The 13525-nt window shown below is 38.9% G+C and overlaps 1 protein-coding gene across 1 annotated transcript in view; it reads right to left on the reverse strand.

The window, feature by feature from the left end:
* Positions 1–2299: 2299 nt before the first annotated feature.
* Positions 2300–13525, reverse strand: part of UXS1 (UDP-glucuronate decarboxylase 1) — a 55322-nt gene continuing 44096 nt past the window's right edge. The window contains exons 11-15 of the mRNA XM_010728139.3: positions 9532–9575; positions 8341–8401; positions 6919–6976; positions 4467–4570; positions 2300–3125 (exon numbers count right to left, since the gene is read on the reverse strand). Coding sequence (XP_010726441.1) covers positions 2994–3125; positions 4467–4570; positions 6919–6976; positions 8341–8401; positions 9532–9575 — 399 coding nt within the window. The 3' untranslated portion in view covers positions 2300–2993. The remainder of the gene's footprint in view (positions 3126–4466; positions 4571–6918; positions 6977–8340; positions 8402–9531; positions 9576–13525) is intronic.

The raw sequence follows: 13525 nt of genomic DNA on the forward strand, positions 1-13525 counted from the left end.
GGGCTACTCTCAAGCCATTCTCTACCCAACCTGTATGTGTGCTTGGGATGCTCCAAACCAGGTGCAGGACCTTGCATTTGGCCTTGTTCAACTTCATGAGGTTGGCACAGGCCCACCTCTCAAGCCTGTCCAGGTCCCTCTTGCTGTGGTAAATTCCAAGCAGTAAGAGTGGTCATCCCTGTGAGGTTGGAGGAACCCACAGCCGGAGAGTGCCTTGCACACCGCTTCTTCCAGATAGATCTCACTTGCCAGCACCAAGCTGCCCCATTCACCATACCCACTGTGTGTTACCAGCTGCAACAAGGGGACTTGTATCTAACGTGGGCTTAGTGGCCCTTCTATGTGAATCACTGTGATTACACAGGCACCAGTCTGCTCATGCTAGTATTACCCTGCCTGCCTAGGTGACAGCAGTAAATGCGAATTCTCAGATTTCCCCATCCCAAAATTACCAATTCAGTGCTTAAGAATCAGCAGACTCTATTTTAATTCATGCCTTTTGAGAGGGCTAGGCCAGCCACTGGCTTAAAACACAAAAGGCAACAGCACCTCATCTGCTGCTCCTAGAAGACATTATACAGAAAGAATATGGGAACTGAACCAGGAATCACTGAAACAAAAGCTGGAGGTGATATAAAGGAAGCAGCAGATCAATACGGTCTGTCACTCAGGCCCACTGGGAGGCATACTGCATACGACAAATCGACTGTATCAGTGCCAGCCATTTGCCCTCTGCCTGATTTGCTCTTTCTATCATGGAGATCAGGCTGTGAAGCAATCTAAAAGGCTTTTAAATTCCTATCTGTAGTATCCAAACATACAGGCTTCCAGAGGGATTCTTCTTCAAAAAATGCACATTTCGTGTTAACCTCCAGGAGTATGCTTTTTCCACCACAACTTAAATGTTTTGCACAAAAGTCACTGAATTAAATTAAAAACAGTCCTGGAAGTAACAGCTGGTATCTTCAACTCCCATTTATTCTCAAGGGCTGCTGTAGCTGTGTTGCACCCTTGTGTACAACCTCCTCAAATCCAATACAAGGAGAAAGAGTATCTTACCCACAAAATAATCTAAAGTTTATGTTTATTTAAGATTATTTAAACTTGAGTCTTAACCCTTAAGGGTTAAAAACATTGTGCTGGAAGGTGATTTGTAGTTCTCGACACAGAACTGTTAAAGGAGGGGGCACTAATTTCACATATATCCAGCTGTGATTTTGAGCATACAGAGAGGCAGTGATTTGTGACTGTACTGGTAATTATAGGTTGGACTATGCACATTCGGAGCACACATACCATGGTGTACTTTTCAGGCAACTTAATACGGAAAAAGTGCCCAGATCAACTATCTAGAAAAAAAGGCTTCAAGTCAAAAGCGGACCCCAAGCTGCTTGGCTGCGAAATTATGGAAGCGATGGATAGTAATTAAATTCTAGGCAAGTTGCTGTCTCTTCAACCAGAGGGGGAAACGCTCCCACAGGCCCTCCATCTTCATTGCACAGCAGAATTCCACTGGAAGAAAACCTGTGCGTGTGACCAGGGAAGATACTCTCATGTTTTATAAAGATCACTGCGGAGCTGGCCCATAGAATACCCATAAGTGAGCACTGCAGCCCCACCACTCCTACAATCCTCCTAAAGTCCTGGGAAACAGCCAGGATGAATCTCCGAGCCTGGCAAGCACCAGGAGGTCAGGATGTCTCCACAGTTAACTTGTACTTCAACCATCAACCTGCAGACCTCAAAAACCTGAAGAACCCATTCCTCAAAAGCTAATGAAACATCATGTTTCAATGAGGTAAAATCAAGTCACTTTTCTTGATGAGATTTAGGATTTTCAACTTTGAGCGGCCCTACACCAAAATGCCTTTTAAAAACCTGCCAATTTTTCCTTCTAGGTATTCAATCTTTGGTATGCGGCACTGTGGAACTGTGTGATTTTATTTCAGGTTTTTTTGGGGAAGGGGTGAAGAAATAATTCTGAAAATTTTTAAGCATTTACAGGTAATTCAACAAATGCTAAAATAGAAACATTTCTTCAAGATAGAGATGCTGAAGTTAGACTCTGCATCACTATCAACTGCCTGAATTGAAATAAATCGTGATGCTTTTGTCCAGTCTGTTTCAACAGACATCCTGCATCCTTCCCTATACAGCTACTAAGAGATGAACAATGCAGGATGAAATGCTGTTAGCCTTGAGCCAAGTATGCAAGGACTGTTACTTTCTAATTAACACACAATACATACACAGACACGTAATGCCAGAGAAGTGCCCACAGTGAAACGCTGAAACTAAATAGAAGTTTCAATATTTTATTAAAATAGCATATTCAACCACTGTAACCAATAATACATTAACTTTATTCCCAGAGCACGCACAACACAGTAGTGATTCAAAATATCCTCATCCATGGTAATCAATGAAAATATCTCAAATTCAAGTGTACAACTAAAACTAAACCTTTGAAAAAATCTCTCGTTTAAAGAATACATAAAGCTCTCATACAGAATTCTTTTAAACTCCTCTATATTTGATGTCAGTGTCTCCCATCTGACAATACCACTAATTTTTTTCTTATGCATAGAAGAACTTCTCATATTTTATAGTATCCATTTTTATAAATAAATTGGCATTTTCCATCCCATTTGTGTTTATCTTCAGCTTCACAAAGAAACCAGTAAATAAAACTGTCAAGGACAGTCACAACAAAATGATCTCACAGCAAGATATAAAACTTGAAGATACTAAAAGATGCTTCTACTCTATTTTTACATAAAAAGACAGATTTTAAAAAGTGCAAGGCAAGATTTGCAGGGGAAGGGGAATATTTGTTATTTTTAGGCACATCCACTTCTTTAAAGCAAGCTTCAGAATGAAATTCCAGTTTGTTCTTCATGATACCTGTTTCAAAGTCTCTTTCAAATAAAAAAAGAAAAATATTACATCCATCAAATGTCAAAGCAGAGCATTTCCTGTCCAACCAACAGTCTTCAGTTATGCCTTGTTCTTCCCTTTTTCATCCTTGCAGGTTTTGGCTTGGGAATATACTGATTGTTTGCCTGATATTCAAGTTCTTTACGGAAGTAATGAATCGCTTTATTCAAACCTTCTTCCAGAGGGACCTGTTCCCAAAAATGAGAGAATCGTATCGCTCTGAGTTGACATCAGCTCTTTTCACAACAGTAACTTTTTTTAATACAGCTATTAAAAGACTGCTAGAAAGTCATTTAATTCTTTGCCAATTTAAGTATTAACAGCACCACATACTGGTTACATCTCAGCACTGCTAATGCATCAAACTTCAAGCTTTCAAACTTCAGATGCATTTTCTGATGTTGCAAGTAAAAAAAACTAACAAATTCAAAGCATCAGATAGATGTGTTTGATCGACTTAGTGTTAAAACCAGATTTTCAGAATTCAAGAATTCAGTGAAAGAGAGAAATTTAAGCCCCCTCTGTTTTTAATATTTTAAAAACCATCTTTTGCAGAATCTCAGAATGGTGTATGCCATTGAAAGGTATAAAGCTGGTAGGGTTCATGTTTGCTGGTATCATCAATACAGGAGAATAAAAAAGCAGTATAAAAGCTACATGCCTACAGCTCAATGTATCAATACTGCACTGGTACTTCAAAGCAAATTTCAGTACTGAATGCACCAAAGGTCAGTAGTATAAAAGTTAACTTTTTGAAACTTCCTCTGATCATACAACATTCTCCTTGTGCTCTAAGGTACAATATATTAATATCTGCTGTCTCTGAATCCTTCCAGAAGGGTCTGGAACTACATTTTTCTATTAATAGGCTTGCATTTATTAGATGGGTTTTTGCAGGCTTCCTGGCAAGATTTCTGTAAATCTGAAAAGCCAACAAACTGTTGTGCTGGCTAGAATGAGGAGCTGGCTAAGAAAGTTGTGCTCTTTCCATAGATTATATAGGCCTCTCCTCCCCAAATAAGCAAGATCTTATCATCAGCTTTGTTTGGTCATACACTTGCAATTATCTTCATCTTAAGGCTGAAAAGGAAAATAAATGTCATCATGGGCAATTTGTGCATATCAGCTGTGCAGGAACTAAGACAGCAGCAACAGCAAACTTGTGGTACACAGTTAAAAGAGCCTAACATCCTTCAAAGAATCCAGCAGGCTTACAGAAAGGTAGCCACTTCCTAATACGCATGTGAAAAAGTTGAAAAGCCTATTAAAAAAATGTCTTCTACTTAAGTTTGTCACACATGCCAGTACTAATCTGTTCTCCTGTATGGCACAAACCATGCAATCTTATCCAGAAGTTCCTGAATCATAAGCTAGTGCAACAGTACGAGAGACTCTTGGCACTTTACAGCCGTTTTAAAACTGTCTTGGAGACAGTGTTAAGCAGATACTTTGATATCTGAAAGATACCATTGCTATGTGGTCCTCCCCATGTTTTTTGGGCACAACAACAGTAATGTAGCTGTACATACCACAGGTTCCCATCCAAGTAACAACTTGGCTTTTCTGATGTCAGGCTTTCGTTTCTGAGGGTCATCCTGTGCTTCTGAGAGAAACTGGATTTCACTCCCGCTGCCTATCAAACAAGAGGCTGTGCATTATTATCTGCAACTCACCACACGCTGCATCTAGTCTTTTCTACTACTGAAACATTAAGTGATTTTGAGGTTTCTGCATCATAATTCCAACACTGAAAAGCATTCCACGCAGCTGTACTGCACACAACAGCTGAGCGAACCAGCTGTCCTAGAACAGCACAGATCACAAAACATTTCATGAAGATTTCAGCATGCATTCGCGAAGGGAAGTAATGTTAATCACTTAAATAACGTTCTCTGATGAAGCAACCATCTCTGTAGACAATGGGAGAGTGGATATTATTGACATCAGCAAGGTTTCTGACACTGTCTTTCATTAAATTCATCTACACAAGCTAGATGGACCATAAGTAGCCAGGTCCAGATGGTGGTGATGAGTGACACAAAGCCCAGCTGAAGGCCCACACTACTGGTGTACCCCAGAAGTCAACACTGGGCCAATGTGAGTGGCTGGTACACCAGTACCAAGGCCATGTTTGCCATCCAAAGAGATCCTGACACACTGGAAAAATGGCCTGCCAGAAATCTCACAAAGTTCAACAAATGGAATTACAGAGTTCTGTACCTGCAGAGGAATAACCTCAAGGACCAGGGCATGCTGGAAAGCAGCCTGGCAGGAAAGGACCTGAAGGTGCTGCTGGACACCAAGTTGAACAAAAAAGGACAACGGTATTATTCACTGCATTAGGCAAAGTACTACCAGTAGATCAAGAGAGGTCCTTCCTCTCCTCTCCTACGCCCAGATCTGGGTCCACCAGTACAAGAGGGATATGGACATGCTGGAGACAGTCCAAAAAAAAGCCATGAAAGAGACCAAGGGTCTGAATACCTGTCCTGTGAAGAGGGGCTGAGGCTGGGACTGTTCAGCCTAGAAAAGAGAAGCTACAAGGTGAATTTCTTCAGCCTACGCGTATCCCCAAAGGGCGAGCACCAAGAGGACAGAGCCAGGCCCTTTTCGGTGGGGCCCAGTGCCAAGACAAAGACAACAGACACAAACTGGAACAGGAGTTTCCCTCTGAACACCAGGAAAACACTTCCGCACTGTGTGGGCAACAGAGCACTGGCACAGGCTGCCCAGAGGCTTTGCAGTCACCTCTTTGCAGATCTTCAGAAGATGCATGGACATGTCCCTGGACACTCTGCTCTGGGTGGCCCTGCTTGAGCAGGGCTTGGGCCAGAGCAACACGGAGATCTTTGTCAGTTTCAGCAGTTCTACATTTCTGTTAGTGTTTTTCCATTGCAAAAGCACTTCGCTTGTTCTTTGCCCATACTTTTCAAGTCTGACTGTTAAATACCCATAGTATTTGTCTTCCCTCATGAAAACACAGTTTATCTAATCTAATCTAGCTAACAGTTTATATGTCATCTTACTGTGAGATTTTATGGATGTAGAACTAAATTGCCACTCCAGGCAGACTGAAACAGGTCAAGTTGTTTGTGAACAAACAGACAAGGTAACAATTATTTTCATCTGCCAGATGGGTTTGGTGCTGTGTTTTTCAATCCCTTCCCTGAACTGTGGATTTACAGATGCTTTTCAGTGGGGATGGTTCTCTATTTGAAACACCACACGCATTAACTTCTGTAGTGTATGTCTGAACTTGTCTTTTTCAGCCACTTTTTACAGATCTCTCAGAAGCACTCATGGAATCTACAGACTAAAATCCTCTGCTAAGGGCACCAGCATGTTTCATCTCATGAGGAAGCCACATTACAAGACTGTGCACAGCTATTTACTTCTACTCTTGAGGGCTCTGAAGTGCTACAGATATCAGAAAAAGGGGAAGTCAAAGTGTTTTCTTCCAAGCCACATTCAAGGGAGGTGCTGGCAGCCCTTGCAGGAATCACTGGTAGATCAAAGAAGAGTAGAGAAAGACTGGCACCACAGTATGAAGCTTTTTAAAGGTAATTGAAGGAGAACAGCCTGCACCATTGTGAAGAATCACCTTGCTAAAGTATCTGTATTTCAGCTAGGATATTATGTAAGATGTTTTTATAGCATGCAGTGAGGAAAACTTCACTTTCAGGTAATTATCTAGTAACTTGCATAAACATTATATAAAATTACTGACATAAATCATGCAGATACACTGAAAGAATGTATTTATTTGACTGTTCATGCAGTTTTTTTATGAGCTCAATGGATTTGGATTAGCTGATTAATATTTAATTATATGACCAGGATACAATTGACTTTAATGAAGTTATTAAGAAATCCAAAGACCAATTAAACTATCTATATAATACATACATTAATCAAAACAAAATCACCTAAAGACAACAAGTACTTCATGAGATCCACTGAAGAATTACTTCTTATACTCACCAACAAGTTTTTTGATTAACTGGGCAAACTCTAGGATTGTGTGCTCTTCTGGGTTTCCCTAGAAATGGAAAGGAATACTCTTTACAATAATAATTTATAACACGCTAGCTTTCTGACATTAGACAGTTCTAATACAGTGATGTTAAACTGAAAAAGCTGAACATTATACCTCATCCTCATTTTTACTCAGATGAAAATAATTCAGAGTGATGTGGGGGGGTATCCAAAGACCATTATATAAAGAATAAATAAATAAAATGCATCCCTTAATCACAATAAAATTACATACCCCAATACAGCAGCACACACAACCACATCATCAGTTCATCAAAACAACTTTGATGAGTTGAGGACAGATGATATAATAAGGACTTCATATGTATAAGTACACTAAATTCAACCAATTTTGCTGCAGTTGATTACTTCCAAATTTACCACGTCTACAAATTTACCAATACATATACAGGCTACCTGCTTTCCTATACAATATTTCCTTTCTTAACTCACATTTTTTCAGCAAACTTGCACATGAAAAAAAAATCTCAGCATTTCAGAATAAAATGTTGAAAGATTCCTGCTAGCATTAGCTCATCTTCAGACTCAATTCCCTCCATCCCTAGCATTCCTTGTTTTAATATGTCTCTTATTACATCTTGTTTGACCTACAGCTGAACATTTATCTACACACAAATCTAAATGCTTAGTTTAGAGGCAAAACACATGATGGATTTTAAAATATCAGCATTCAGACAGAAACACAGAAACAAACTTAAAGCCACAAAAAAAGGAAGAAAGAAAGAAAGAAAAAAAAAACAAAACTAGTCAACTGCCCTGCAGAGTTGAGTACTTGATTTGGCAAAAGTTGACATACACAGAAATGATCTGACATGTGCACCCTTTTCCTATTCTTATATTCACTGCTACAGGTCAGGTGATAGCAAATGGACAAAGTAAAAACCTTAGTGGAAAAGGTTCTAAGAATCTCAATCAATACTAGAAAATTACCCCATCGAAAAGAAACCCATTTTCTTCCAATCAAAGCCAGTATTAAGTGATTTCTATTTATTCAGAGCTAAGTATCCCTTTTAGTCCTCATTGTAGTTAAAAAGTAATTGGTGTATTTTGCATCCTGATCTTTTTCTTTTCGATTTCATATTCCAGTTACATGAATCTTCTTGTTAATACAAACAGAAAAACTCTAAAAAATTTCTCTTGTTCTTGAAGCTATCATATCCTAACGCCTAGGTGCTTAATCTTCTTACTTACGCAGAAAATGCAGGATTAAAGAGATTTTTTATTCTATTTATTTCTTTTAGAAATCAGCATCTATTTCTTCTAGAAATTAGCATCAGTGACAAGAAGGAAAATACAGGTGAAGTAAACTGCACAGTAAACTCAATAGAGTGAAGCACTCATACTCACCAAGTTGACAGGACTGCTGACATTGCTGTTCATCAACGCCACCAATCCATTCACAAGATCACTATAAAAAGAGAACAGATTGAGGCAATTTTCACTTCCCCATAAATAATGCTCTCCTCCAAAAGGAGAGCTGCCTCCCCAGAGCAGCAGATTAGTCAACTGAGAAAGGCTGAAATAAGATTTACAGCATATTTTTTTAATGACTGCATGTCTCCATAGCTTTTTTTTTTTTTAATACAGTCACAGTTGAAAGATACATTGAAATGAAGGTTAGTTTTGAGATATACTGGTTACAATCCCTCAGAGCACATTGAGGAAAATGAAAAAAAAAAAAAACAACACCCAGTTACTTGAAGAAAAAAAACAACAACAAACTTCATCTTTCCTCTCCTACACACATTTATTAAATGCCCATTTCCCACATATCTCACATGACATCACCAACACCTGATTTTCAGTTTATTATTTCAATCACCATCTCTCTTCCTGAAAATTTTAAGACAAGTTTGTTAAAAAGAGTGTTTTGGTGTTACCTCCCCACAGAAAAATAACACAGTTATCAGCACGTCCCTGGACATACAAATCCAGACTTCTTTCATTACAGAATACCATCTTTAAAGGAGTGGCTTCCATCACCTCTGTTACTGCTTTCCAACTTCTGAAAGAACAGCATTTTTCCAAGCACATTATGATTAAAACAACCCAGAAGTCTGGCCCTGATGTTTAGCTAACAAAAGAGAACAGAAGATTCTAAGGACCAGACTGACTTTTTATTACTGAAAGTGCATTCTGGTCTTGCTTATACTACAAACATCATCTGCTGCAATACCCCCTCAACTTGTTCCTTCCCCTATGAACACAATTCTGTCCACAGCAGCCCCAGGACACAAGGTGGCAGCATTGCATTAAAATGCAGAGAGTTAAAAAAGTGTTCAGACTCAAAGCAGCATTAAGAACCTTGTTATCAGGCACTGGCTGCCTGATAGTAGACCACCACAATATTTTAATTCAGAGCTCTCAACCAACTAATGTGTTGTTCCTTGGTATTTTTAATAACTTCAGCGTCTCCTTTCTGAAAGGTCTAAGAATGAAAGTAGTTCTTGGATTAAAATGAAGCTCATACTAACTGACCAAGCTCAAAGAATCAGCAAATAAAGTAAGCAAGTATCAGAAAGCATAAGCAAGGCTTACCTGACATACTGGAAAGCTCTCGTCTGAGTTCCAGGCCCATAGACCTAAAACCAGATGAAAATTAGACAAGTTACAGAAATGTAAGAGTCTTCTCTAGCTCAATTGTCTTTTCCTCACTATCCTATAAGAAGTGCCAGGGAGAAGCACCCAAGACACAGGTTCTGCATTACAAGATTGGAAAAAAGATGTATTTGCAGTCTCTTGGCAAAGTATCAGTTCTTTGAAGGTCTTTTTGTTCTTGGAAATTTCTCCAGCAAATATACTCTTATGCGACTAATTAATCTAGAATTCTGGACGTATGGAATGTTCTTAGTGGTGTAAGACAAAGCGATGCTTTGTCCTCTCCCAGCTCACTGAAAGAGGCTGCAGCATGGCACTCAGCCAGAAAAGAGCACCAAATACCTAAAGCAAACCTCAGAATGCTATGATGTGGTTATGATGGGCAATTTGTGTTTGCTCTTTAACAGCAACAAACTTCAAAAAGACCACCAAACATTCACAATCCCTAAAAAAAAAAATTAACTAAAAACACCTTTCACTTTGTGAGATGAATTTACTTCATTTGAACTACTACTCTGAACCAAGAGACTGAAAACTTGTGTTCAGTTATATTTTGAAGAGGTCAATGGTAGGTAGTCCTGACAGCCAAATTTTGTGTTAATACAAGGGTGAAATTTTTATTTATTTTTTAAATTTCAACTACTGCTCTTGCTGATAATTCATTTTATTCGACCTGTTTAGCCAAACAACTCTCCCCTAAGCTCTTTTCTCATTTCCAGTCATTTTTACTTGTAGATAGTTATTCCCTATGGAACAGAGATGCTGGGCAAAATCCTTTACGTTATCCCTCATTACTTTCTTGATAATCAAGTCTAGACAGTGTGGCTGTTATAAAAGAAAAATAAAGCTTTTAATTTTGCCTCTCACAGAACAGCACTGACTCCGGACTTATCTTATTGATGTTCTGAAATATCCCAAGGATTGCACATTTTAAAACACAATAATCACTCCATATTTGATACTGGAGTAAGTTTTCACAGAATTTCTAGTTAGTGTTTTCATTCAGTTTTAGTTCCAGAAGATTGGAGGACTATTTTTAATAAAAGACCAAATGCAGCAAAAGCTCACTGCAAGCACTAGGGCAGCAAACATAACAGATGGAAGGACCTTCTGACCCTTTACAAGCTTTATAGGCTAGATAAGTTTTCCAAATGTCATGTAGAGGCTCAAGACTTCATGCCCCAGTATACCACCCTGGAAGCAATAGAAGTAGTGTACAGTGCTATAACCCATTATTATACAATTACACATCCACACATATTTTGTGTGGATCCAAAAGTCTCAAAGAAAGAAGCTCCATCTCGTCTGCTTCCATTTGCTTACTGCCTTGCAACAAACTGAACTAGCCTCAACTCGTGGCTTTTGGGAGATGGCTTACTGGTAAGAAAATGAAACTCAACACGAATTTTTTTTAATGTTTTGAAAAGAAAAACATTCATAAAATAATCTCCTGTGCACTTGCTTTGTTTTATGAGCAGTCTGATACGAAGTCTAATGGACTGCCTGCAGCACTAATGTCAGAAGGATCACATTAAGAGAGGACTGACTGGGTCAGGGACTTGCCTTTTGCATGTATTTTTTCCATCCCACAAAGCATTGCAAATCACACCCAAATCTAGGGCATCATCAAATAGAAGGAAAGAACAAAGCAGTATCTGGGCAACTAATTACCCTAGTTGTATAGCAGTTGGCAATGTTCATGTTTGAAGAGCGTATTTCTGTCAAAGCCTTGCATTTTTCATCAATAACTAGCTGTTTCTGGGACATGAAGAATGAAATCTGGAATACTGCAAACAAGTATAAAAAAAGAAACATCCCTATAGTTTCTTCCATGCAGGCAGCCTTGCTAACAGATCCTCTATTCCCAAAGCTTATTAATAAATACACACCCCCAGTCTAGGCAATCTAGGTAGATTTACAGCCTTGAAAAAACATTTATTTCCAAACAAACTACAGTAGCTGTGCTAATGTACAGCCAAGAAATGGAGCATCACTGTAAAGTAATTCACTTCATTCTAGCCAGGATCTGAGGAGGAAACCAGAGTTTATTGTTGATGTACAACACTTTAACACATTGTATTTCAGTGCCATTTTTCAACCAAAAGAACCCCAGGGTTGGTCTCCTGACATGAGCATTCAGTACAAAATGTAAAACTCCAGCCAAATAAAAAATTAAGAGGAGACTACTTATTTTTCATGACCGTTAGCAGATGATGTTTCCTTCTGTTCTGATGGCTTAACATCACCCCTCCAGCACAGAAGCAGCAGAATTCCTGAGAAATTACACTGGCAAATGCTTATTTCCCAACAGGTAGGGCATAAATTTATGTGGCAGGATTATTTTTCCCCCAACCTGTACTGAACACACACGGTTGTGCAATTAGCCTGTTCAATGTTGCAAATACTCTTGTCAGTACAGGCACAGCATACTGGGCTCATTGGCTTTCTCACCTGCTCCAGACTGAGTCCTGGCATCTGCAGCCTCAGTCAGGATCACACAGTTGCCACCACACTCTTCACAAATACATCTGAACACCGTCAGTGCTTTGTAGAAAAAAAGTAAATCTCTGGGGGAAAAACAACCTTAAGGAGTGCACACAACACTCACAGGCTGGTTGCTCTGAAATAAGCCTTCAGAAGCAGCTAAGAGTAACAGAGTTGACAACATCCACTGATGGTAATGTTAAAAAATAGTAATAAATTTGCTTGAGAGAACTACCACTGACAAACAGCAAGCTAAAAAGCAAATGCTTAACTATAGAGAAGACCATTATTCAAAAAAATAAACACTGTGCTGAAGGTAGGTAATCCCTTGGGACAGGGAACAGTCCTAAGACAGTATTCCTTTCTTGAACACTCTGTTCAGCTTCAGGTTTTCCCCACAAGAATCACAGTAGTGGAAGTTGACACAGAATTTTCATCCTTTCCCTCCTGGGATTGTCTTCAAGATACTACAGGAAGTCTTGGCTGAATTGTGTATTTTATAGTCTCCAGTAAAAGGAGTGCTGTCTCGGTCTCAAGACAGTTATCCCCTGGAAGGGCAACTTTTTTGTCATTTATTTGCTTTTTATCAGTTATATATTATTTAGCAGTTTACTGGCTGATCAGAACAAGAGTCCTTTGAGTGATTTCCTGGCACTTCACTCTTCTAATCTAGGCAACATTAACAAATTTTCATATGAAATTCTGCTACATGTCACATACATTGTGTATTTTTCCATGAGCTCACAACTGATTTTAGAATCCAAAGTACTTCTCTCTCTGTCTCAAGATAACTCCTACCATTTATTTTATGTGTACTCATTATTTTACAGTAACAAACCAACCAGGATTAGTACATAAATCAGGTACTCTCTGTGTTGCTAAACTATCAGTAGCATTTTTGGCAGAATTTCGGCCCCTGCCAGCACTTGCTCTCCTGATGTTGTAAAACTGTTTAAGTAGCATCAAAAGCCAAGAACCATTCTGAGCAAACAGTCTGGATGTTCCAACTTGTTTTGAAAACAGAAAAATGTAGCTGTATATATGTGGGCCATGTCACACCAGCTGTCAATGGCAACAAAAACCACTCCTGGCCTGCTTTATCTACTAAAATGCGACGTAGCTTGAAGGCCTTTAATGTTATGCTACTCACGGAAAGTTAGGCTGATACCTAAGCTTGCAAGAAGACAGCTAGATGCCTAACTTCAAAAATGGTTCAGAGAAAGTTCCTCAACAAGTAGTAGTACAAAGCCACAGTACTCTAAACCTGACCACAAGGAAGAGCTGCAGCAGACAAGAGATTCAAGTTTAGGATGACTAAAATACTTTCCTAGATTGCAGCTTGTTTCTACCTTATGATGCAATATCAATACAATCAACAGAACACACCTTTGCACATACAATTCTATAAACATGACCTTGATATACTGCAAAATTTTCTTTTTTTTTTTTT

Source organism: Meleagris gallopavo, chromosome 1 (genome assembly GCF_000146605.3).
Source record: "Meleagris gallopavo isolate NT-WF06-2002-E0010 breed Aviagen turkey brand Nicholas breeding stock chromosome 1, Turkey_5.1, whole genome shotgun sequence".
Lineage (NCBI taxonomy): Eukaryota > Metazoa > Chordata > Aves > Galliformes > Phasianidae > Meleagris > Meleagris gallopavo.